Below are 25,900 nucleotides of genomic sequence, written 5' to 3' on the forward strand. Positions count from 1 at the left end.
GCTTCCTGCACAAATGGTCACTGGGTGGGGCTTGTGTTGCAGGTATGATTTGTATGCTAGGAAACTTGAAAGCATCCTAAAGGGTGCATTGCATTGGCATAACCCCAACCCTAAAAATTACCATTTTAGTCATTGTCCCACCACATCAAAATTCACTTGGGGCTAAGGGCTAAATCCACTGACTGAACAGTGGGTGAGGGGGGGGGGGGGGGTGGGAGGTGTGGGTTGGAGCACAGTGTCGGAGTGGCTGGGTAGAGATTGTGGAGGCTAGCCTAGTTCCAGGGAAGCTGGCGGAGTCCAGTGGGGTCTGCTCAGGTTGTGGAGGATCACATCAGGGCTTTGGGAAACAGTTGGGGAGATTGGGAGTGTGGTGTGAAGACGCGGAAGGAGGGAGGTGTAATTGAGGAGGCTGATGTTCTTTGCAAGGAGGGTTGAGGAGCCCAGCATGAAGGTGGGTGGTGGTCCACAGGTCAGGGTATTGACATGCAGTTGGAATAGTGGTGGTGGTGGGAGAGGTGTGGTCCAACCCAAGGATTTGGGTAAATTTCTCACCAACCTGCTCACCTCCCTCCCAAGTTGGCTCTGATTTTAAAACTAACAGTGGACAGGTACGTGGATAGGAAAGATTTAGAGGGATGTGGGACTAACTCAGACAGGCAACTTGTTCAGTTGGACTGAAGGGCCTGTTTCCATGCTGTATAACTCCATGGGTCCAATAGAGCCCCCAGGCAACATGGTCGCAGTTCCCTGCCAATGCCCCAAAAGGGAATGATGTCATGTGTCCTAGACCCTGAAACCGCATCAGGGTCGCATCTGAATTTCTCTGGTCACAGTCTCTAATTACACTTGATCAAACTGGTTTTAGATCACATAGCTAGTTATTTTCAATATCCTGGCAGTAATATTTTACGAGATGGCACCCTTCAAAAACTAAAGGCAAGAAAACTTAAGGAAAGGTAAATAGCATTAAATGAAAACAATCTCTGCTGTTTCTGCACAGGCGATAGTGGAGGAAGAATGCATGCCCGTTAATCAGTTTGTGGAGCACCTTCTTCCCAGCCTGCTTGGTTTAGCCACTGATCCGGTCCCGAATGTTCGGGTGCTGCTGGCCAAGGCACTGAGGCATACTTTACTGGAGAAAGGCAAGTATGAAAATGTAATAAAAGCAGCACATACTGGAGATACACAGCAGGTCAGGCAGCATCTGTAAAGAGAAATGGAGTTAACGCTTCAGATTGGTTTTTTTAATGCAAATTTCAAGTATATTTGCTTTTGGAAGTATGAAGCATTCCTGGATGATAGCATCAGTGATTTAAAACAGTGAACAACTTGTGCACTTCCAATAATTGTTATTCCAGTAGTGATCCACCTCGTCTTAACTGGACATTTACGTGAGGTATTGGGTATGCTTTGCCATTATACAAATTCATCTGTCAACCGTTTTGCCATCTTGGCTCCATGTCCTTTGAAACACGCACCTAATAAAATCCTATTAACCTCCATTTTAAAATTTTCAGTTGCCAATATCTATATTCTTTTGTGAAAGAGAGTTCCAGATCTCCACAAACCCTTGTATGGAAAGGTGCTCCTGGCCAGTTTTATAATAACATTCTTGTTCAGTGTCTTGCCCACTAGAGGGCACATCATTTACAGAAAATGCTGGAAACACTCAGCAAGTCAGGCAGCAGCTGTAGAAAGATAAACAGAGTTGACTATTCCAGTCAAAGTCCCTTCGACGTGTGTGTGTGTAGACATCTGGTCAACAACACCTATTAAGAACAGGCGATTGTTGACCAGATTTCTACACACATAGAAGTTCACAGCCCTAAACACTTGGTGTCTGAAGCCCCTGAGGTACAGGTGACATTGTTCTCAGTCTATTTCCCTCTTCCCTGTTTTCCCATGTTGTCCGTAAGCCTGTGTGACTCTTTCTTCCACGCGCTTAGCTTTCATCCTTCAATCCTCACACAAAGGCCGTTCAGTCAATGCTCATGTCCACTTGGTTTCATTGGCTCCAGTGTCAAACATGCCACTGCCACTTAATTCCCCATGTGACCTTCCAGCTCCAACCCAGACGGCACCTCGTGGCACCTCCGCCATTGTTTACCATCACCTCCCTCACAGATACTTAACCATCTCAGCTTTGCTCAGTTCTTTTATTGGAACTGCCTTGGGATCACTACAGTAACGTTTTGAATGACCATCAGGTCTTCTGCAGAAACACACACACACACTTCGAAAGAAATTTATGTATAGATTTCATTGCAACAGGATTTCTCTCCCACAGAAGTTGTGTTGAAACGATGCAATGCGGATTAGGCTGCAACTAGAGTATGGTATCCAATAAGAATGTGAAAGGCTTAGAAAATATTATTTAAAAAAATTGAGGAATATGGTTTTAGGAATGACAGACTTACGTTATGCAAATCACTGGAGAAGCTGAGATTGTTTTCTCCAGAGAGACGGAGAGGTCACTTCATTGATGTGTTCAAAGCAATCACAGGTTGGGACAACATAAACCTGGAGAAACTGTTTCCAGTGGTAGAAGAGTCAAGAACCAGAGGAAGTGAGTTCTGATGATTGACAAAAGAACCAGGGTAAAATGAGGGGATACAATTCTTATGCAATGAATGGTTATTGCATAATTCTTATGTAATGACTTGGATTCTTGTTTGGAAGCCAGGCAGAACCATTCAATCATGACAGTTAGAAGGGGTTTGATGTGTACTTAAGGGAGGAAAGATTTCAGGGCTTCAGGGAAAGGAGCATACTAGACTACTCATGGAGAGACCATTGTGGGCAGGATAGTCTGAATGGTCTCCTTCCATGCTGTGATATTATAGCTATGATACCCTTGCCTCCTCTCACTATTCTAGCTTGTCTTTGCAGGTACCTGGTATATTCCCACTGAATTTCTTTCACCACAGTTTTGCCACTATGCCACATTTCAGTTATTAATTGTGGGATTTGGCTGGTTTTCCTATGAAGCAGATATCTTGCTGTGGTGGTCCTAAGTTTGAGTCTGGGTATAATTTGAGCTGTCTCACCTGTCCCTTGTAAATTCGGAAATATCTGAACATGAATTGAGAGCTTACTGACTACCTGTCAACTACTTGGATGTGAATCTGGTGAAGTGGAAAATCTCCAGGAATTGGTTTTAAAATGGTCACGTGTATCACTGTGACTGGAAAGCCATGTTCCCTTTCAGTTATTAATATCTTCTCCTCTATGAATCATTGAGTTTATTTTTAAAAATAAAAGTACATTATTGATTTTCCAGTAGTTTAATGGCTAAATAGTGATCCTGTCCCATGTTTGTTCATATGCTGACACAAGAAACTGCAGATGCTGGAATCTGAAACAGCATAAGAAGTGTTGGAGGAACTCAGTAGGTCAGGCAGCGTTTGTTGGGGGGGAATGGACAGACGACGCTTCAGGTTAAGACCCTTCATCTGGACTTCCAGATGAAGGGTCTCGACCCGAAGCATCAGTTGTCCATTTCCCTCCATAGATGCTGCCCAACTGGCTGAGTTCCTCCAGCACTTTTTGTGTTTGTTTCTATACTATTCGTTGAAATAGCCTGGAACTACCATCCAAGTTAGTTCTACAAATGTTCTCAGCAGTCTGAGAAACATAAACAGCCCCAGTTCGTTCTTATCTCCTGTACATGTGTGGACATCTGGGAGGACCTATCTGGCTAACTTTCAGTGGAAAATATGCTGTCTGTGCTCATTTCTGCTCGGCTTGCTAAGGAAAGTCTTGCGCATGATCAGTTTGGAGAACCGCCTTGGATTGTGGCACAGCAAAGGGTTCGTGCCTCAGATGGGACCTTGGCATTTAGGATTGGAGTACCAAAGCTCATGCTGAGATTTGGGAGGGCTTTGACACATCATTTATAGTGCCGTGTGCAGTTGTTTTCCATATCCAAGGAAAGATTTAGTTGCTATGCAGTTGGTGCATGAGAGATCACCAGATCATTCCCTGCAGTGGGGTATGATTCTGAGCAGATTTCTGGGGGTTGGAGGGTACAGAGCCACCAAGGGGTTCTCCAGATAAGAGGTTGGCCATTTAGGACTGAGGTACAAAGAAATTTCTTCACACTGAGAGTTGGAAGTCATTGGAATTCTTTATCTTGGTCATTGACTATATTTGAGGTTGGGATCAACAATTTTTCAACTCTAGAGCTGTCAGAGGTTATGGGAGCTAGGCAGGAAAGCGGACAAGGTTCACATCGGATTACTGAACAGTATGGCAGACTGGGGGGGCTGTTGACCTACTCCTGCTTCCATACCTTGCGTTCTGATGATCTTTGAGTGACTGAATGGGAGCAGACTCTGGCTAACGGTGCACTGACCCTTTCTTCTTCCCAGCGTATTTCACAGAGGCCGATAACCCTCACGTAGAAGCTGTTGAAGAGATCGTTTTGATCCTGCAATCGGACAGAGACCGAGACGTGCGTTATTTTGCCAGTGCTGAGCTCCGGAACAACCCCGCAAACACCACCTCCTTCATAAACTGAGAACATTTCCAACAAAGTTGTCCGATTTCCCAACCACACGCAGTTGCTGAACTGGTGCTGTGCTGGTTAGCCCTGCCTCCGGCACATGGCGGAGGCGACACGTTGCAGCAAAGAGGGCATTACGTTGGTCTGCAGGCTGGGTCAGGACTGGAGGATGCAGAGCACCTTCCTCTTTGTTAAATACGGAGCTTTTATTAAAGAGGGGAAAAGGATTCCAGATTGCGCTGGTGTGGAATTCACTAACAGGTGGTGACTGCAAGAGCCATGTTTCCTTGACTGTTTTTGAATCAGAAAACTAATGTGAAAGTTCCTTTATATAAGCACCCTTTGACACAACTATTTTTATTTGCTAATACAGTACAGTTGTATTTCTACAAGCAAACTAATTTGGAAGTGGTTACAGCATGATATCTTTTCTAAAAAGAAACTCCACTCCTAACCTTTCTAATTCTGTATATATCCCCCAAGTGACATTTGTAAGTTTCAGAAAGTGTGTGAGCACAGTGATTTTTGAGCACAGTTTTAACTTTATGGGAACTTGCCAATTATCTTTATTGTTCTGCCCCACTTCTCACACATACTTGTAGCTATTTTCCATTTCTGCCTTGAAAGCCACACAGTGCGTCTGGTTGGCTGGTTAAACAAACGACTTCAACTCTCCTGCTGGGAGAAACTTGAAAGGGAAGTGGAGCTTGTACTCCTTTCACCACAGGCTCCCTTGCCTGCCTACCCCAACTTCTTTGAACATCTGAGCCAGTTTAGTCATTCGAAAGTTGACCAGGAAGGTGAAGCCAGCGAATTGGGATTAGCCAGACAGCTACATGGGTGCATTTTAACTCTGTAAGTTCGCAATGTAATCGGGAACACTGGTTTTGAGTTTGATTAGCACTGAGAATGCAATTGATACCACTAATGACAAAAGGCTAGAGGACTGATACACATTCAGGTTCGAATGGAGTAAATGTGAAGTGGAATGAACTTTTAATCTTTTTTTAAAAAGTTAATTTAATTGCTTTTATACTTGGATCAGCTGCTCCATATCTTCTGCTGAAGGGAGTGTAATGAGTGCTTGGAGATGGAACTGCAGGATACTCCCAAGGTAAAGGAGAAGGACATTAGACCACCTAATTATTTGGTGCTGAATTTGGCTGGAGGACTGCTGGTACCAGTCTGGGCCTGCTTCAATATCCACCACTGTCCCCACCAAGGCTCCTCCTCTTGGAGGCACTCAAACTTCACTACAGTGGATGGGTTCTGGGCAACTGGTGTCAGGGAACAAGACAGCTGGCTGGGTGCAGTGGGGACCTTGGTTCTGCCTTTATGAAAGTGATGGCAATGACCTTACCCAGTGTAGGTGGATTCTTCTCTTTGGAAAGGCGGTGTTGGGTATCCCCTGAATGTGCAACCTTTCTCTGTCCTTGTTTGTCATCTGCTCCTCCTCCACACATTATGGTGAAAGAAATGGCCTGCATCAGGAATTCTTGCCTTTTGCACTTACCTTGTTTTGATGCCAACTTGTATTACCAAGCGTTTTTTATTGAATGGTGTATAAGAATGAGGTTTTTGTATAGTGTAAAGGCTGATTATATTGTAACTATAGTTGCAAGTTTGGGTTTTTACAATTAACATTAAATACTGTGTTGCTGTAATGATTTTTGTACTTTTCTCAATGCTTTCATCAAAATCCTGGATTGGACTATCAACTAACTGTGTGTTCCTTTGCTGCATGCAGGATTGGGCTGCTTCATTTATTGAGGACCTGTCCTCCAGTCCCATGATATTCCCAGTGTGTGGCCAGCTGGTGACTGTTGACTGTCTTTGTACGATGGAAGCGTGTGCGAGCCCAAGCTCAAATTGGACAGGGCTGGGGCAGAGAAATAATTGGGCTCATCCAACGACAACTTGTACGTGAGCAGGGGTTCACTTTATCTATTGTTGGTTTGTGTTCCAGCCTACAGCAGAGTGGCCCACACATTATTGGGCAGGAGTGGGGAGATGCAGATGTGGTTGGTCCTGGGTCTTTGTGAAGCAGTTTTAAATTTATCTATGTTGTAAGCACAATATCAATCTGAAACTTAACCATTTATGCACGTACCAAAGATGTAAAGCCTTGCTTTTGTTATCCAGATTGTAAAACTGTTGAAAAATTATTTAGTTTTGGTTAGCTTGCTCCATTTGGAGTCTCCATCTGGTTTGACTTGAGCGATAATGCATTTCAAAGCCCAAATCCACTCCTAGAGTGAGAATTGTTCCAACTCATGAAGCCATTTGGCCCATCAGCCAGTGTGGCTCTTTTGTGGAGCTGCTCAATGACTTTTTCCATAGTTCAATTGATTTGATTTTACTGCCAGAGTTGAGGCCTGGTCTTCATGGCTCACACAACAGCACAGCAGCCCCGCACTGGATGGGTGTAGCTGTTGTCTTTCTTTTTCAACCTTTTTATTAATTTTCAAATTAATACAGAATAATACATATAACATCGGTAATTATACACATAATACAATGAGATCAGGAGGACAATCATGACATATAGTCATAAAGAATAAAAAAAGATATATTCTAAGCCCCACAGTTTCTTAGTAAACGAATATATTAGGAAAAAATTCAAAACGAGAAAGAAAAAGATTTATTATATAAAAACAAACCAAATTGAAAAAAAATTATAAGTAATAAGACGAAACAAACTAGAAATAAATTTCAGAAGAAAAAAAAAACTGGACTGACATTTCTCGATGAACAAAGAGCATTATTATGTCGTCAACTCCGTTCCCCTAAGTTCAAAGGTTATTGAAAAGGGATCTATATCATATGAAAATATTGAATGAATGGTCTCCAAACTTCCTCAAATTTAAGCAAAAAATCCACAGTTCCACTCCTAATTTTTTTTCTAAGTTTCTAACATGGTATAGTTTGAGAAAACCATTGAAAAGTAGTGGGAGGTATTGGATCCTTCCATTTGAACAAAATGGATCGCTCGGCCGTAGCTGTTGTCTTGAACTTGGTTTCACCTTCCTTGACATTCAGTTAATATTGTAGGTTGTAGTAGTTCCTCACACTTTTCGACATGAGTTCAACCTTTTTTTTTGTACCACCCATCTTGTCTGCTTTGGTGACCGTTCTGATTTTTAATTATCCTTGACAAATAAGACTGGAATTACCATCTAGAGGCCTACTTTTTTGTTTTTAAATCCTCTTTAAATGCCGATCTAGTTTAGTCTTAAATATTGACACAGTCTGTGCTTCAGCATTCATTCACAGCTTCACAACCTACATTGTAGATTTCTGCTGCTGTTTATATTTTTCTATTTAATTTTATTACTTTTCCTTAATTACATCCATGCTATTTGCCTCTGCTGTTCCATCTCAATTGCATTTAGGTTTACAACTCATTTACTAGTGTCTGTTATTCTGTAAATTAAAACTTTAAATTTCCCCACCTTATAACTAATTCCAAGGTTATAATTACTCTGTACGTAAAGCATGCAAATCCTTTGATTAATCTTGAACGATAAGTTGATTGAGTTCCTCCACTTCTCAGAATGTTACTGTTCTACTTATCCATCGTTCCCAGACATCAGTTTTACAGTTTCCCTATTTAACTCAACTCTCAAACTTTAACCAATCTTTTGAATGAATCACTATCTTCTTGGTAGCCCGTGCTGCATCTTTTCAAAACATTCTATGAAATAAGTTCAAAACAATTGAGTTTGATTCCATGCACTACTTCAGAAAGTTCAAGGGTCTTAATTGAGCTCCATCCAGCTCACCTTGAGTATGACTATCTCTGACTGGGTGCTAAACTAGAATTTCAGGTTGGATGGATTGAGAATGGATTTATCGGGGATAGATTCTTTGGGAGAAATTGCCAATAATTAGGAACTAATTAGACCAAGTAAGGCTCAAGTCCAATTGTTAATGAAACTGGGCAGTGGCCTGAATTAGCAAATGTGTGGACACAATGTAGCATAACAATAAGTTTGATAAGTTTCCATAGTTCCGATTTACAAATTGGCACTAAGTGAATCTTTGAACTTCCACCCTGGAACATCACTGCTTGCTCCCAGAATTCTGTCCCTTTTCTGGACAGCTGGATTCTCTGCAGTCCTCCAGCAGCCAGTGGCCCAGTGCGTAAGCTGTAAACAAGGTCATCAATGAGTAAATGGGAGCAGGTAGAGAGTGAGAACATGGACAAAAGAATGTGGGAGTTGCAAAATGCAGAGCAGGAAGACATGACCGACAAGTAAGGCTGGGTACGTCCTCCACTCCTGGAGGAAAAACGGGAAAAATTTAAAAAAATACAAGCTGAGCTAATTTTACTGACGTTTGATGGATATAGACAGACACCAATTTCTTGCTCTTTAACTGCTCCCATTCTGCTACTGCTTCTGAAGCACATTTTGTATCAGAAAGGAGGAAGTTCTAGGAAGAAATCAGGCTGGATAACTCCCAGGACCAGATGGAATCTGTCCTAGGATGCTCAAGTAAGCAAGGAAGGAGATTGCTGGGGCTCTGACAGATTTTTGCATCTTCATTAGCCACAGGTGACGTACCGGAAGACTGGTGGATAGCTAATGTTGTCCCCCTGTTCAAAAAGGGCAGTAGAGATAAGTCTGGAAAGAGCATGTCAGTGAGCATTACATCAGTAATGAGGAAGCCATTGGAGAAGATTGAGAGTAAGGATTTGTATTTATTTTGAAAGGCAGGAAGTGATTAGGAGGGGTCAGCATGATTTTGTGCAGGGGAGTTCATGTCTCATAAATCTGAGTTTTTTTTGCAGAGGGAACCAAGGAGATTGACAAAACTGGGGCAGTAGATATTGTCTATATGGACTTGAGTAAAACAAGCTTTCGCACGGTAGGCTGGTCTAGAAGGTTAAGGCATAAGAGATTCAAGGTGAGTTAGTGAACTGGATCCAAAATTGGCTAGGTGACAGGAGGCAGAGGGAAGTGTGGATGGGTGTTTTTCTGACTGGAAATCTGTAGTAAGTGATGTACTGCAGGAATCAGTAATATCAGGAAAGAATGGGTCTTTGGTAAGAAAAGTATCAAATTCATTCCACCTGGTGAGATTGAAAAATATCTGGGAGCGAGGATAGATCCATGGTGCGGAATTTCCATGGTGCGGAATTTCCATGGAGCAGTGGAAGGTGAAGCTCCAGAGTTGGTTTGAGAGATTAAAGAAAGGCTCAAACCGATACAGAAAAGACCCATATGGTACCCCGCGTGTACTTCCATCTCATTGCAACTGAGGCTTCGCAGAACTGCCTCATGGAGTTGGACCGTCAAATCAAAAAGATGGCAAAGGAAATATTATATCTCGCCCCACGTACCACCGGTGGGATATTGTATGCACATAATAGAGATGGAGGATTAAGCCTACTGAAGCTCGAAATTCAAATTCCTGCAGCCATCATTCGGGAAAGACAGTCTTGAACTGTCCAATGACATTGTGATTAAAATCATCCTTCGACGTGGCCGGAGAGAGCAACACCATGGCCATTGAAAGACTGAGAATCCTAGAAGTTCTCAAAGACATTGAGAACCATCGATGTGGGAATACAAGATCAATTCCACAGTCAGCAGCTCCAGTAGAACTTAATGAGGAGACTGAAAGCGAGCTTGGATCAGTGAATGGCAGAAGATCAAAGCCTCTGAATGTATACGCCAACTGGAGAGCACAGGAATGTGCCAAATGGGCCGGCCTTGCCAGTCAACGTGCAGGTATCAAGGAATTTAAAAATAAGATCTCAAACTCATGGGTACCAGCAAATCGGCACTGGAAAGGGTATCAGGTAATCAATACCCTCCTGCTTAAATGCGGGCAATATCCAGCTAGATGTACACGAAGTTAAGGAAGGCCAGATGCGGTGAAGACCTGTAGAAGATGCAGGATTGCCAGTGAGACACTGGCACACATTTCCGGATGGTGCCTTAGCACGACAGTGTAGCGGTTAGCGCAACGCTATTACAGCGGCAGCGACCCCAGGTTCAGTTGTCTGTAAGGAGTTTGTACATTCTCCCCGTGTGTCTGCGTGGGTTTCCTCCGGGTGCTCTGGTTTCCTCCCACATTCCAAAGACGTACAGGTTAGGAAGTTGGTGCCAGAAGCGTGGCAACACTTGCGGGCTGCCCCCCCAGAACACTCTACGCAAAAGATGCATTTCACTGTGTTTTCTGTGTTTTGATGTACATTGGGCTAATAAATAAATATCTTGTGTTTATTGTTTGTAAAATTTTATATATATATAAATAATATTTTACTTGGATGAGCATGTTGGGGGTATGATCTAGTAAGTTTGCAGATAACACCAAAAATTGGTGGAGTTGTAGATACTGAAGGAAGTTGTCTAAGGATAGAGCAGGGCGTAGATCAGCTGGTTGAAACAGTGGCAGGTGGAACTTAATCCAGGCAGGTGTGAGTTAATGCACTTTGGGAGATCAAATTCTATTAGAACATAGAGCAAATGGCAGGGACTTTAGGAACATTAATATACAGAGAAACCTTGAGGTACGAGCTCATAGTTTCTGAAAGTAGGTGGTTAGGGTGGTGAAAAAGGCATTTGGTGTGCTTGCCTTCATGGGCTGAGGCATTGACTATAAGAGTTGGGGTTTTATGTTGCAGTTGTACAAAACACCGGGTAGATAAGAGTGTGGTGCACAGTTGTGGTTGCCACACTACAGGAGGGATGTGTTAGTAATTGAGAGAGTGCAGGAGAGATTCGCCAGGATGTTGCCTGGAATGGAGGGCTGTAGTTATAAGGAGAGATTGGATAGGCTGGGTTTGTTATCACCAAAACGGTGGAGGTTGAGGGCTGACCTTGTAGAGGTTTACCAAATTATGAGGAGCATAGTTAGAATCTTTTTTCCCCAGGGCAGAAGAGTCTAGAACAAGGGAACATAAGTTTAAGGTGAGAGGGAAGAAATTTAAGGGAGATCTGAGGGGTAAGTTTTCCCACAGAGTGGTGAATATTTGGAACAAGCTGGCAGAGGAGGTAGTGGAGGCAGATACTATAACAATGTTTAAAAGTCATTTGGGCAGGTACTTGGATAGGAAAGGCATAGAGGGATATGGGTCTATTGCAGGCAAATGGACTAGCGTAGATAGGCACCACGATCGGGAGGGACAAGGTGGGCCGAATGGCCTGTTTCTGTGCTGAATATTTCCATGATTCTGATCTACTCGTTCACTCATTGACCAGATGGTCACCTTGGTTTTACCCTATCAGACACATCCCCCTTCCCCTCACCCACCTGCAGCTGAACCAGCTTCTTTCGCCTCCTTCCCGGAAATAGGTTGAAGGGCTTGCTTGTGATAAGGATACTGCAATGGTCTATAGATTGAGGGAGTCGGCAAAAGACTGGCAAATGGAGTTTAATTTGAGGAAATGTGAGATCGTACACTTCGGTAGCAGAAATCGAAAGGGAAAATTATTATCTAAGTGGGAAGAGACTGCAGATGATCACAAAAAGCTCGCAGGTGGGTCCAAGTAGTTAAGAACGCAAATGGCATTCTGGCCTTCAGTGCAAAGGGGCTGGAGTTTAAAAACAGGAAGGATTTGTTCCAAATGAACAAGGTGTTGGTAAGGCCTGAGATGGAATACTGTGCAGTTTTGGACCCCTCAAAAATAGATGTTTTAACATTGGATTTTGCAAATAGTAAATATTTATCTTCTGCATCATTTATTCTGCAGATATTGAATAAATTTATGCTTTGAATTTGCAATTTTATGTATTCTTTAACATAGTAACTCCACCCACTGGTAATCATTTACCAGTTTATTAACCTGTTTTCTCACATGGGTATGTAAAGAAATGCAATGGGCTGAGTCTTGGAGGGAGCTTCCAACACTCACCTCTGACCTGGCCTGGTACAGATCTTCGAAGGTCAGGTGGTGCTCCAGATCAGCCTTGTCCTCGATGGAGCTGTGTCTACAAAAACTGTCAGGGAGTGAGCAAGAGGGAGAGGAAGGGCTGTTGGGTGAAGCTTCGCCAATGAAATAGCTGGAACAAAGGACTTTGGCATCTGAAGTCATGCTTCTAACTTAGCCGCCTTCAAAAGTTTTGAGGCACTCAGAAATATTCAGACTTGGCTTTGGAGTGTTTTTGAATATTTCTGTCAAAAAGTATTAACAAATGATCAAAATTTTAAAATTGAAATAAGCAACTCTTTTTTTTGTTGGAAACATTTAAATGAACTAACACAACTTAAAATGTAACATAAAATTCTGCTACATCTGTGGAGAGAAAAACAATTTATGTTTCAGGTTGATGGTCTTTCAACAGACCTGTGCAGAAATCCTGAACCTGCTGTCAAATGCATGGAGATGTACTGGCGGATGTCCAGGTGAATGTCGATATTGTGCTAGATCTGAAATTTGACATAAATGAACTCTGTTTAGCTGAAGGTATGCGCCATGCTCTCACAAAGCATTGATAACAAATACTGCCCCTGCTCATTCAGGAACTCCTGCCCACACACTCTCACTTTCTTGCACACAATCTCTCACACTGTCTCTGTCAATGCTCTCCCTCACTTGCACTCGCACAATCTTTCAGTCTCACCTTCACTCATACGTACACCCTAATTCACTGACATTCACACATACTTGCAAATGGGGACACACTCGCACCCTATCTCACTCCTACGCATACACACAACTCTCACTCAGTTATTCCTGGTGAGAATTTGTCTCATTTTGTTGATGCTGTGTTCACTGTCCAGACAGAGTAACTATGGAACAGATCTTTGAACTAATTAGGAGCTGAGAGCAACTGTTGGACTCTCCACCTCACAGTGCTGAGCAAGCAAAGCCCGTCTCCAAGGAGATGTCAAACAAAACTCTGGTCACAATCACCAGCCGATGCCACAAGCAGTGAAACTCAAGGTGCTTAACAATTTTTACCCAATGTAACATTTAGAAAAGAATGAATTAACAGCCTTTTCTTCCTTTTGATTTTTTTTGTGTGGAATTTTGATGGCAGGCTCCCCAGCTGGAGCATGAAATCCCTTTTTTCCAGCGGTTGGCCAAGGTGAGAGAGAGCCTGTCACCACGGGCCCCTTCAACACCTCATGCCGCAACAGAGGACCTTCAGCCTGAAGGTGCACCTGGAGGAAACTGGGGAGAAGTTCCAAATAAGAGGCTGCCGTGACAACATGACGATAGGGGAGATGAAATCCAAGCTGGAGCTGATTACTGCAGTCCCCACCAACTACCAGAGGCTCTACTACATTGATGAGGGTAAGGCTCTAGGTTATCTCTGCTTCCCAGCTCTCCTCTCACAATCACTCCATCCATTTGGACAATGTCTGGGGGAAGGTGGGATGGCCAACACAAAGTTTTCCAGAGTTTTGCCTCCTGCTCTATTGCGGGCAGGCACAGTAGTATAGCGGTTAGCGTAACGCTTTACAGCACCAGCACCCGGGTTCAATTCCCGCCGCTGTCTGTAAGGAGTTTGTATGTTCTCCCCATTAGTCTGCATGGGTTTCCTCCGGGTGCTCTGGTTTCCTCCCACATTCCAAAGACGTATGGGTTAGGAAGTTGTGGGCATGCTATGTTGGCGCCAGAAGCGTGGCGACACTTGCGGGCTGTCCCCAGAACACTCTACGCAAAAGATGCATTTCACTGTGTTTTTCGATGTACATGTGACTAATAAAGATATCACCTGATCCCCACCATCCTTGAGGTATTTCATCTTCCCAGCCAATCAAAATGCAAACAGATTCTCTGGCAATTAGGTCATGCATGACAGCTGGTCAAACAGTCTTCCCCCAATATCTTTAGTTAAAAATAACACTCAAATATTTCTTAGTTTTTTTTAATTGCCCCCAGTGCTTTCTCATAGTAGTATCCTGGAAATTGTTTAATGGCCAGAGTCTACAGAATGATCCCAGAGCATCAACCAGGCTCCATAACTCCTCACTCTTTCTCCCATTATCTGCCCTTCCCTGGTCCTGCATTCCATTGTTGCTCGGAACCAAGTCGCATTATAAAATTATGAGAGGCATAGAGAGGGTAGGTGGCCAGAATCTTTGCCCCAGGGTGGAGATGTTGCATACTGGAGGGCATCGCTTTAAGGTGGGGGGGGGGGGGAAGTTTGAAGGAGATGTGTGGGGCAACTTATCTTTCACACATGGAGTGGTGGGTGCCTGGAACAGGCTGCCAGGGGTGGTGGTCCTGGAAGCAGATACGATAGTGACATTCAGGTAGGCACATGAACATGCAGGGAATGGAGGGATATGGATCATGTGCAGGCAGAGGGGATTCATTTAATTCGGCACAGACATTGTGGGCCGAAGGGCCTGTTCCTGTGCTGTACTGTTCTGTGTAATCAATGTATGCTGGATACCCAGATTCTGCCATCATTACCAGTCTGCTGGGCCACTGGGGTGAATTGTCAGATGTACGCACCCCTTCATTGTGTTGCCATTGGCAGTGCTTTCTGCTGAAATTAGTGAATGAGTCTAAACAGTGTTGCAGTAGCCACATTAGTGGCATCTGCAGCTGACTAGTGATTCTGTTGGGTACCACTTTCCACTGTGGGCCCGGGGTAGTGGCTGGGGGCTGGGAGCCGGAGCCTGATTTCTCCAGCCCTACGGCTCACCCACACTGAGACTAATTTTGCCTGCCGCTGCGCGCCCTCTGCTGTCGAGAGTGGCCATTCAGTAGAGCACTTCGCCTACAAGCTGGGGCACCAGTGATCAGAGCCAACAACTCACCAATGGATGGCTGTTATTCTCTGAAGCACTGTCCTGAAGCAGTTAATAGAGCTGCTACTTCTTGGCTCCAATGATCCAGGTGCCTCGGGGGAGTTTGCACGTTCTCCCTATGACCACGTGGCTTTCCCTGGGATGCTCTGGTTTCCTCCCGTATCCCAAAGGCATGGGGGTCGGTGGGTTAATTGGCCGCTGTAAATTGCCCCGGGTGGTAAAATTGTTCAGAGTGCGGGGACGATAGGTTGCGCAGAAAATTATTGAGGGAACGGAATTGCTCTGAGAATCAGCATGGTCTCGATGGGCTGAATAACCTCCGATGTCATAATGAAATAATTCTGAGAGATGCAAATCACGCAGCCAACCTGAATGCAGCTAGGTCTCAGAGATGGTTTCAATGTACCTGGTGATATTGTACAATGTTCCACACTTCTCAGTAATTATTATACTTAAACTTGGCCACAAAACCATCACTCCTAACGGTGTCCGTGCTCCACAGGAGAAATGCCCGACAACGTCACCCTGAAATTCAACGGCGTAATCAGCGGTGGGATAATAAGGATGAAAACGTGGCATCAGGATGGTTGGCAGAACCTGCTGCGAGCTGCTGCACTTGGCAACAATCAGGAGGTATCCCTGCCTAATGCAGAACTACTACCAGTCTGTCCCCAAACGTTTCGGAACATAAGAAATAAACGGGAAGTAAGGCCCTTCCTATTATTGTGAAGCAGAATTCACCAAGTTTTGGATTGTTCACCCACTACACTTATTCCTCCCTCAATACAAGCACGGCTAATCATTTACCTCAGCACCACTTTCCTGCATTAATCCCTTAATTCCCTTCATATCTGAAGATTTATCCACCTTTGTGTTGAACATATTCAACATCTGAGTCTCCTTGACCCTGCTGTAAAGTAAGAAGATGATGTTTCTCCTGGTGGGGGGGGTGGTGGGTGTTCATGGGTCCAGGGGTGACAGTCTCAAATTAGGGGACAGAGCTGAGAAGAAACGTCCTCACCCAGAGGGTGGTGGGTGTTGGGACTCTCTACCCAAGAGGTTTGGTTGCTGAATGTGTCCCCTCCATTCCAGAAATCCATCCGGAGAACCTTTGTTGCATTCCCTCTCTCCGATGTCTTATCACAGTGACTATTGAATGGTTCCCTTATACAATGAGATGGACTCTGACCTCACGATCTACCTTGTTGTGACCTTGCACCTTATTGTCTACCTGCACTGCACTTTCTCTGTCGCTGTGACACTTTACTCTGTACTGTTATTGTTTTTACCTGTACTACCTCAATGCACTCTGTACTACCTCAATGTAACTGCACTGTGTAATGAACTGACCTGTATGATCGGTATGCAAGGCAAATTTTTCACTGCACCTCTGTACAAGTGACAATAATATACCAATACCAATGTATATCCTCCACAGGGTGGCAACCAGACTTGCACACAATGTCTCACAAGGGCCCCATATAGCTGCAATAAGACAGCTTCACTCTAGTGCTCTGATCCCCTTGCAATAATAATAATTTGCCTTCCCAACTGCCTTCTGTACCTGCATATTAACTTTCACTGATATCCTGCAGGAGCTGCTGAACACCAACCTGAAGTTGGCCTACTCTTTTTTGCATGTCTATTAACCAGTTTGCAATGCATTCCAATATATCGCCCCAAATCCCACATGCTGTAATTTTTCTTAATAATCTCTTGCATGGCACCTTTTAGGAGGACTACCAAAAGTCCAGGTACGCATCCACTAGCTCCCTGTTAGCTGTCCTGCCATTACAACCTCATAAAACTCAAAACAGATTTGTCAAACGTGGTTTCCGGTCGTAAATCCACAGACTCTGCTCCAATCTACTCTTATTTATAATGTTGTCCCGCCAACATTTCCTCAATAATAGATACTAGTACTTCCCGCTGCTGACATCAGGATAACTGGGCTGCCGTTCCCTTTACTCTCTCCCTCCTTTCTTGTATAATAGGGTTGCGTCTGCTACCCTCTGATCCATGGGAGCCGTTCAGAATCTGTAGAATCTTGAAAGATGATTCCCAGTTCATCCACTATCTTCATAGCCATGTCCTTCAAATCATGGGATTCGGGTCATCGGGTCCTGAGGATTTCTTGGCCTTGAATCCTGTTAATTTCCCCAGTGCTTTTCTTTCACCAGTGGCAATTTCTTTCAGCTCTTCATTCAGTCTGCACCTGTCGTTCTCTGCTAATGTCAAGAGGTTTGTTGCATCTTCTCCCATGCACACAGGCACACACCCGATATCATTCCCTCTGACTCAGGCTGTAAAGACTCCACATTAATTAGTGCTAATCCTGTCCTTTATAAATAACTATAGAATCTTGGTCTGTTTTATCTTCCCACTATCCCAACCTGGTATGCTACTTTTGTTCTCTTGATCAGTGCCTTGGCCCTTTGCTGAGTTATGAGGACTTCAGAATCCTTAAGCTTTTTGGCAAATTATAAGCCTCCTATTTTGATTTAATACTGTATTTCTCAATAGAATAGGAGAACTATTCCTGTTGGTTTTTGTATCTTTGACTATTAGATACTGTAAACTGTACTAATTATTGACACGTTAGCCCTTGTTTTCTGAGATAGATTTTAATATACCTTCCCAGTCTACCACTACTAATTCATAGCACTTGCCTTTGTTGTTTATTTTGTTTAGATTGCTTTCAGATTGATCGAATTTACTTTCAATCTCAATATAACATTCTATCATATTATGATCACTCTTCCCCAGAGACCAGTATGGTACCAGAGTACAATTAATGTTTGTCACTGCACGATAGCAGAATTAAAATAGCTTGTGCCCTTGATAGTTCCTCAATAGACATATAGAAACCATGAATTTGCCTTCCAGGCTCCAATGCTAATCTGGTTTGTCCAGTCGATGTAAATTAAAGTCCCAGATGATCATTATATTATACTTTGTTCCCCATGGTTACATATGCCTCTGGTTTCCTGATCTGGGATGAGGTGCAGGTTATAAATGGCAGGATCAGCCATGTCATTGTTCAGTTTAAACTAATCTTTCTACTTCTTGTATCCTTTTGAAGAATGAGTAATAGAACTATCCCATCCCTCCCCACACAGCACGCATCAGGAATCAAACTCTATCTACATTGTCCTAACGAACAAGTGCTCCCAGGCCATTTTTTTTCTATTATGAACGTACAAAGTTTTATTCTCAAAAAGCACTACAAAATGACATCCAGTGTCAAAACTACAGCAACTGACACAAGAAAAGGAAAAAACTACACAGATTCTAACTACAGCAAATAACACTAACAACTGCGAAACGCACTACTTCAGTAAAAATCTTGTTCACACCATCCACGACACACGTGATCACCTGAGGGGCCCACCGATCGCGGAAGTCACCCAGGTTGCTCGCGGATACCACGTGCTCCCACTCCCAGGCCACTTACACCCCATGCCCCAGCCTGTTTCCCTTTGATGAGGAGACGCTGTATTGTTGCAGAGAGCGACCAGTTCTCTTTTGGTGTAGGTAATAATAGAAATTATTCAGTGACCAATAGCCTCTGTACCCTCCTGCCCTGGGCATTGGGACTTCAGGGTTTCCAGCCCAACGCTGAGATCCACATTGGTTACCATCTTCCCTCGAAGGCGCTAACAAGGTGGATGGAGATGTGCAGGTGGCTGGTGAGGGCGTATCTGTGGTCCTCACTGTGTCCCCAATACCCTGTCCAGCAGGAATCAGTGGAGGGGAGTGAGGGGCAGGCACCCGTGCATTGTCATTGCCCTTCCAGCATCGTCTGAGGGAACTGGTAAACTCTAGGGAGCGATATCTTCCTGGCCCAAGTGGGAGCACCTTCACCACACAGACCACCATGGTCTGGTATGGCCACTCCTTGTCACCACCTTCTCAGGGGTAGCCCAGTGTGTCGCAGCTCAATGGGCAGTGGGAGATGAACTGGCAGTGACGGTGCTCATTGACTTACAGCTCCTGTCCCTCGGTGTTACCAAGCACAGCAACTATTCCACACCAAATTCAAGGCGAATGAATGCGGAGGAGAAAACGGACTGGCTCGCAGAGCGTAACTTTATCGCGCTCCTTCTCGCTTCTCACAGAGGCCACACGGACATGGTTAGGTTCCTCCTGATGAACGGTGAGTGTCCGGCAAAGACCACGTGGTTTAATGCAGTCCTGTCTCCTGGGGGCCAGAAGGTGAGAGCAAGAGTAGGAGACCTTGCTGGTTTCAGTCCTCACTACCAGCAGCTCTGGTGCGGCTTACAGCTACACTTCAGAACTCGAGCTCTGGAGGCAGGGACAACTTGTGCTAAATAGAGTAAAGCTCCCGCTACAATCTTCTAAGATCTCCCCCAGACTGGGTGGAACTACTTAAAACTTGTATAGAGATGGGTACAGCAACATGCACTTGATCACCTCTTGCAGTCAGGGACTGTATAATATCTTCTTCCTATTTGAACATAGAACAGTACAGCACAAGAGCAGGCCCTTCGGCCCACGCTAACTGCACTGACCACGATGCTGAATTAAACTAAATCCCTTCTGCCTGCACGTGATACACGTGTCTCTCTAACAGCCTCTTAAAACTCCATAAAATCGTATCTGCTTTCACCAGGCACCCACCACTCCCTGTGCAAAAAAATTTGCCCCACACATCTCTTTTAAACTTTCCCCCTCTCACCTTAAATGCATTTGACATTTCTACCTGGGGAAAAAGATTCTGAATGTCTACCTATCTATGCCTCTCATAATTTTTTTGAACTTCTATCAGGTCTCCCCTCAGCCTCCGACGCTTCAGAGAAAACTACCCAAGTTCGTCCAACCTCTTCTTATAGCTCATACTCTCTAATCCAGGCAGCATCCTGGTAGACCTCTTCTGTACCCTTTCCAAAGCTTCCACATCCTTCCTATAAAGGGACGACCAGAATTGTGCACAATACTCCAAGTGCAGTCTAACCGAAATTTTATACAGCTGCAACATGACTTTCTGACTCTTGTACTCAGTGCCTTGACCGATGAAGGCAAGCATGCCATATGCCACCTTTTCTACCCTATTTACTGCATGGTTGTTTTCAGGAAGCTATGGACTTGGACCCTAAGATCACTCTGTACATGAATTCTGTTAAGGGTCCTGCCACTAATTGTGAACTGTCCCCTCACATTTGACCTCTCAAAGTGCAACACCTCACTTGCTTGGATTAAACTCCATCGACCATTTCTTGGCCCATATCTGTGATTGGTCAATATTCTGCTGTATCCTTTGACAGCTCTCCACACTGTCCACAACCCCAATGATCTTTGTCATCTGCAAACTTACAAACCCACCCACCTGCTTTTTCATCCAAGTAATTTATATACATGACAAACCACAATGGTCCCAGCACTGATCCCTGCGGAACAGCACTGGTCACGGACCTCCAGCCAGAGTAACACCCCTCCACCACTACCCTCTGTCTTCTGTGGGCAAGCCAATACTGAATCCAAACTACCAAGTCACCATGGATCCCGTGCATCTTAATCTTCTGGATGAGCCTAGCATGAGGGACCTTGACGAATGCCTTACTAAAATCCATGTGGACAACACCACTGCCCTCCCCTCATTGATCACCTATGTCACCTCCTTGAATGACACAATCAAGTTTGTAAGACGTGACCTGCCCCTCACAAAGCCATGCTGACCATCCCTAATCATGCCATGTTTTTCTAATTAAGCTTAAATCCTATCCCTAAAAATCCTTCCCTACCACTGATGTGAGGCTCACCAGCCTATAATTTCCTGGATTATCTCTACTTCCCTTCTTAAACAACATTGGCTACTCTCCAGTCCTCCGGGACCTCGCCTGTTGCTAGTGATGACGCAAAGATCTTTGTCAAGGCCCCAACAATCTCCTCCTCTCCTGCCTCTTTCAATAACCTGGGATACATCCCATCAGACCCTGGGGTCCTATCCACCTTGATCCAGCACCACCCCCTTGATCTCAAGATGCCCTGGCACGTTAGCGTGCCCCACACTAATATTACAATCCTCCATGGCTTTCTCCTCAGTGAATGCCAATGCAAAGTACTCATTTAGTATCTTGCCCACATCCTCTGACTCCAAGCATAAATTCCCTCTGTCATCCTTGAGTGGTCATACCCTCTCCCTAGTTGTCATCTTGTTTTTAATGTAAGTATAACATGCCTTGGCATTCTTTTTAATCCTACTTGCCAAGGACATTTCATGGTCCCTATGCTTTTCTTTTTGATTACAGTTGTATATTCACTTCAAAACTCTTAAAATATAGTATGTCACGGCACAGTGAAGTTCTATCTTAACCTCAGCTGCTGTCTATGTGGAGTTTGCACATTCTCCCTGTGACTGCGTGGGTTTCCTCCGATTTCTCAAAAACGTGGGGGTTGATAGGTTAATTGCCATTAAATTGAGCTGGAGTGTAGGTGAGGGGTAGTGTGTAGGTTAGTGGTTGAATCCGGGGGGAGTCGATGGGAATGTGAGAAGCGCAAAACGGGATTAATGTAGGATTAGTGTGAGTCAGTGTAGATGACGGGCTGAAGGGCCTGTTTCCATGCTGTACATCTTGTTGACTCCAGGTATAGTGGCCTTTCCACGGCCACTAAATGGTGTGTCTGGATTGGCTGCTGGATCAGTTCAGTGCCACAGTTCTGGCACTCAGTGCTGTTCTTTAACTTTCAAAAGGGAATTCCTGGAAATCGCTTTGCGGAGCTGAGTTTTGTAAATGGAAAACGATGGGAGTAAATGCTTCAGTGCTTCAGTGGAATGTGTTGCTCTGCCTGGAGAGTGACTCCTGATTCATTAACTGATCAATCGCTTGCAAGCCCAGGAGTCACTGCATTTGATAGCTGTGTTCCCAGGTGTGTGTTACCCTCTGAGGATCCTCCTTGTTGGACAAGGAGATCTTGAAATAGTAAAACTCCGATAATCTGGCACGCTGAGGACTTTGGTGCCAGGCCAGCAGATTTTCTGGATGGTTGGATGTTCTTCCTATTAATGCCCAAACACAGCTTTATTTGACCTTTTTCTTTTAACATGTTACTTGGCAGTATATAAAAATAAGTTTCCGCTGGATCCGGTGAGTTTAAATGGAGAGGGAAATATCCAGGCACTCTAACTCCAGCCGCAAGACTACCCACATTCCTGATCCCTGGTGTTCCCACCCCCAGTCCTGGCTCCGGCCACCAACCTGGCCCATGTTCCTGACCCCAGGTGAGTCATAGTCAGGGTACAGGATGGAAACAGGCCCTTCAGCCCATGGAGTCCATACTGACCGTCAATCACCCACTTGCGCTAATCCCACACAACTGAACGTTGAATATTACAGCACAGTACAGGCCCTTCGGCCCACAATGTTGTGCCGACATTTTATCCTGCTCGAAGATCTATCTAACCCTTCCCTCCCACATAACCCTCCATTTCTCTATCATCCATGTGTCTATCTAAGAGTCTCTTAAATGTCCCTAATGTATCTGCCCCCACAACCTCTGCCGGCAGTGCGTTCCACGCACCCACCACTGTGTGTGTGTGTGTGTGTGTGTGTGTGTGTGTGTGTGTGTGTGTGTGTGTATAAAAAAAAACCAACTTACCTCTGACATTATTCCCATTTTTTTTCTTGATTCTCCCCACATTCCCATTAACTCCCCCTGGATTCCACCGCTCAGCCCCACACTAAGTTACAGCAGCCAATTAATCCACCAACCCATGTGACCTTGGGACGAGACAGGAGCACGGTGGGGAAGAAACCACATGGTCACAGGGAGGACGTGCAAACTCCACACAAACAGCGCCGGTGGTCAGGATCGAACCCGGGTGGTGGAGCTGTGAGGCAGTGTCTGCGCCAGTGTTCCAGGCATCACATCCTGAATCACTGGCTCATACTCCGAATTACAGAGTGAGCCGGGTGCGGGACCCTCCGGACTTCCGATTGATCCGTACGATCGGAGCTTCTCTGGGACTTGAGCCACGACGCAGTGGCTTCTCTCTCCGCCCACCCACTTCCCACATTCCCAACCTCCGCTGCCGGTTTTTCTGTCCACAGGCTCGAACCTGAACACCAGAACGAGAGATGGGCACTCGGCCCTACACATGGCGGTGGTTGGCGCCAAGGGGCAGTGCCTCAGCTACCTGCTCCAGCAGGGCGCGGACATCGAGGGCACTGACCGCCAGGGTCGGACGGTGCTGGACCTGGCACGCATGACAGGACACAAGGAGAACATCGGCAAGGTGCTGCAGTTCCAGTGGCTGAAGCGGACGGCCGGCCTTAAACCCGCCGGCCCCATCGGGAGGTCAGACCTCTTCGCCCACCAGAAGTTCGACTCCACCCTGAAGACGTGGCAGGCGGGCACGCACAGGAAGCTGTACATGGCCAACCTGCTGAAGTCCTGGGGGCCTCGGGGGCCCCTCGCTGACCGCAGGCCTCCCATCCCAGGCACGGTGGGCGCAAGGGGGCCCAGGAACCCACGCCGAGCCCAGCCAGCTGCACCTTCCCCAGGCCGGCAGCTCGCACCTCGTCAGTCCCATCAGCTGCCGCCAGCCACCAACACCAGACGCAGCCTAGCAGTACCCAGCAGAGCCGCCCACCCCAGGGCTGGCCGGTCAGGTGACAGGGAGCCCTGGAGGGCCCGACAGGGTTAAGCGGAAGGAAGCAGATGTTTGGGGGGGGGTGGAGGAGAGGGAAGGGAGGATGTAGAGTGAATTGTCTGGGGCAGGGAAAGGGGGGTGTCGGGCATAGGGAAATGAGGGGAAATAGAGGAGGAGGAGAGGGGAGTGAGGGGGCTGTCAGAGGGAGCCGCAGGAGGAGGGAGGGAGAACTGAGAATGGGACAGAGAGAGGGATGAAGGAGCAGGGTGGAGTGAGTGGAGAGGGCAAAGTATGGAGCAGGTGAGAGAGATGGGGAGGGTAACTGATGGAGGGAGTGATGAGAAGGGGCAGGAGGAGTGGAGAGGCATTGTTGGCACTGGTGACGGAGAGTGGGGGGAAGGGTTGCAGGAGGTACGGGCGAGGAGGGGAGGGAGGAGGTGGAAGCAGTGGCCAGAGGCCAGGCTGGTGACAGGGAGCAGCGTCGTCCCCTGGGGCGTCGGTGTTTGTGAAGCCTCACCGCCTTTCCGTGTAAGACTCATTGCCCGGGAACACAGGCAGCGCCTGGGGGCGGGTTGCCCATCCGAGTCGTGAACTCTGCCTCCTGCACCCTGCATGCCAAACCCTAGCCCTGACCTTGATCCTGACCCCTGAACTCTGCACCTTGAGCCCTGCCCTCTTTCCCCCTGCCATCATCCTCCACTTTCCTCCCTGCTGCCTGTGGGACTGCAGAGATGGTGAAGGAAGTCGAAGACCAAAACCACGCAGAAGCTGAACGTTCCCAAGCAGGATCGGATATTAAATGTCAAAGCCAGCAGCAACAAAATAAAAATGAATCAATCTTATTCAAAGTTTAGATCTCACCCACCAGTCAATGGGTGCCCCAGCAATCTGTAACTTGTGTAATTCAACCCAAACTCTTTTCTGAAGCGTAAAGCAACCTGCCTGAGCAATGCAGTGGGTCGAGCAGCATCTGTGGGGAGAGAAGGGAAAGGAACTGATGACATTTCAGGTTGAAACCCTGAATCAGCACTCTTGGCTTCTGGACTCACTATATTGCAAATTATTATAGCGGTACCTGAGCATTTATTGTACTTGCATGCTTGGCTCCCTCACACCCTCTACCTGAGGAACACAGCACCTTTAGCCTAATCTGTTGGATAACTTATAAAATACATCATTATACCCACGTCCTAGTGGTACCCCATATATCATTGTATCTAGTGCCCTGCAACTCTACACCATTCATTGTTGCACCCATCTATACTCAAGTGTCCTGGATACCCTTGGTCACACTGAGTATCTGTGGCTGGTTGCTGGTTAGTATGGGAATTTGGCTGCGGGGAGAAGTGGGTGATGCTGTTGGTGTCTCCGTCACTTGCTGTGGTTCGGGTAAGCTGCAGCCAGTAAATAAAATTCCACGTTTTATTTATGAACGTGCTCAGGATCTGAAGCTGTTGCACACATTGTTGACCCTGGAAGGCTGCAGAATGCTTATGTGATGGGATAGGGAAATAGGGATGGATAGGTAAGAGACCGCTATAGACAAATAAATGTAGATATAATCCATAAGCAGGTTGATATAGATACATAGGGAACATTCCAGCGTGAGCTGGGTCCATGAGGTGGGTTCTAGGGTTTATAAATACAGGAAAAGTTCACATCGGAAGTTTGTAAATAGCCGCCTGAGTCTCGGCTGGGGATATTGTGGAGGTTCGGGGGACGTTTGTCACGATGCTACCAGGAATGAGCTTATGGGGAGAGATCGGCAGCATTGGAACTATTGTAGCAGAGTTGGTTACAAGGAACGGGATGCTGAAATGAAGGCAGAGTTTTTGAAAGATCTTTTGTGAGAGAGAGTGTCAGATGTTCTCTCCAAGGGGGGAACTAGTTGCTGATGCTGCAGATTGGTTTTAATCTACCACTGATAATACTTGCAGTCACTCCACTGGTCCCAGGTAGCTGAGCTGTACTGCCTGTTATTGAGACAAACCGTGGCAATGGCTGATTTATGTTCAGAAGCTGTTCACTGGGCCAGAAAACAAATGTGAATCTGCAACTTAAACAT

General features: G+C 45.6%; 2 protein-coding genes across 3 annotated transcripts in view; both read left to right on the forward strand.

Moving 5' to 3' along the window:
- ppp4r1l (protein phosphatase 4, regulatory subunit 1-like) overlaps positions 1-6,166 on the forward strand; it is a 61,532-nt gene extending 55,366 nt beyond the window's left edge. Inside the window, exons 19-20 of the mRNA XM_052031712.1 lie at positions 1,001-1,142; positions 4,371-6,166. Coding sequence (XP_051887672.1) covers positions 1,001-1,142; positions 4,371-4,519 — 291 coding nt within the window. The 3' untranslated portion in view covers positions 4,520-6,166. The remainder of the gene's footprint in view (positions 1-1,000; positions 1,143-4,370) is intronic.
- Positions 4,665-23,894, forward strand: LOC127579081 (ankyrin repeat domain-containing protein 60-like). Of its 2 annotated transcripts, none has more exons than XM_052031713.1 (6): positions 4,665-4,765; positions 6,252-6,423; positions 13,239-13,755; positions 15,727-15,857; positions 19,215-19,380; positions 23,294-23,894. In XM_052031713.1, the coding sequence occupies exons 3-6, from the start codon at positions 13,587-13,589 to the stop codon at positions 23,887-23,889; spliced, it is 1,062 nt and encodes a 353-aa protein (XP_051887673.1). In that variant the 5' UTR covers positions 4,665-4,765; positions 6,252-6,423; positions 13,239-13,586; the 3' UTR covers positions 23,890-23,894. The 2 variants fall into 2 exon arrangements, with proteins under 2 accessions (XP_051887673.1, XP_051887674.1); XM_052031714.1 differs by having other exon boundaries at positions 13,239-13,401.
- Positions 23,895-25,900: the final 2,006 nt, after the last annotated feature.

The sequence above is a fragment of the Pristis pectinata genome, chromosome 16 (assembly GCF_009764475.1).
Source record: "Pristis pectinata isolate sPriPec2 chromosome 16, sPriPec2.1.pri, whole genome shotgun sequence".
In the NCBI taxonomy this organism is placed as follows: domain Eukaryota; kingdom Metazoa; phylum Chordata; class Chondrichthyes; order Rhinopristiformes; family Pristidae; genus Pristis; species Pristis pectinata.

What these genes read in the sequence shown, in the direction of transcription:
- LOC127579081 (XM_052031713.1), top strand. Translation starts at nt 13,587, where the DNA reads ATGCCGCAACAGAGGACCTTCAGCCTGAAGGTGCACCTGGAGGAAACT. An exon ending in GCTCTACTACATTGATGAGG is followed by an intron (nt 13,756 to 15,726) that starts GTAAGGCTCTAG and finishes CGTGCTCCACAG; the next exon opens with GAGAAATGCCCGACAACGTC. An exon ending in TAGGTTCCTCCTGATGAACG is followed by an intron (nt 19,381 to 23,293) that starts GTGAGTGTCCGG and finishes TTCTGTCCACAG; the next exon opens with GCTCGAACCTGAACACCAGA.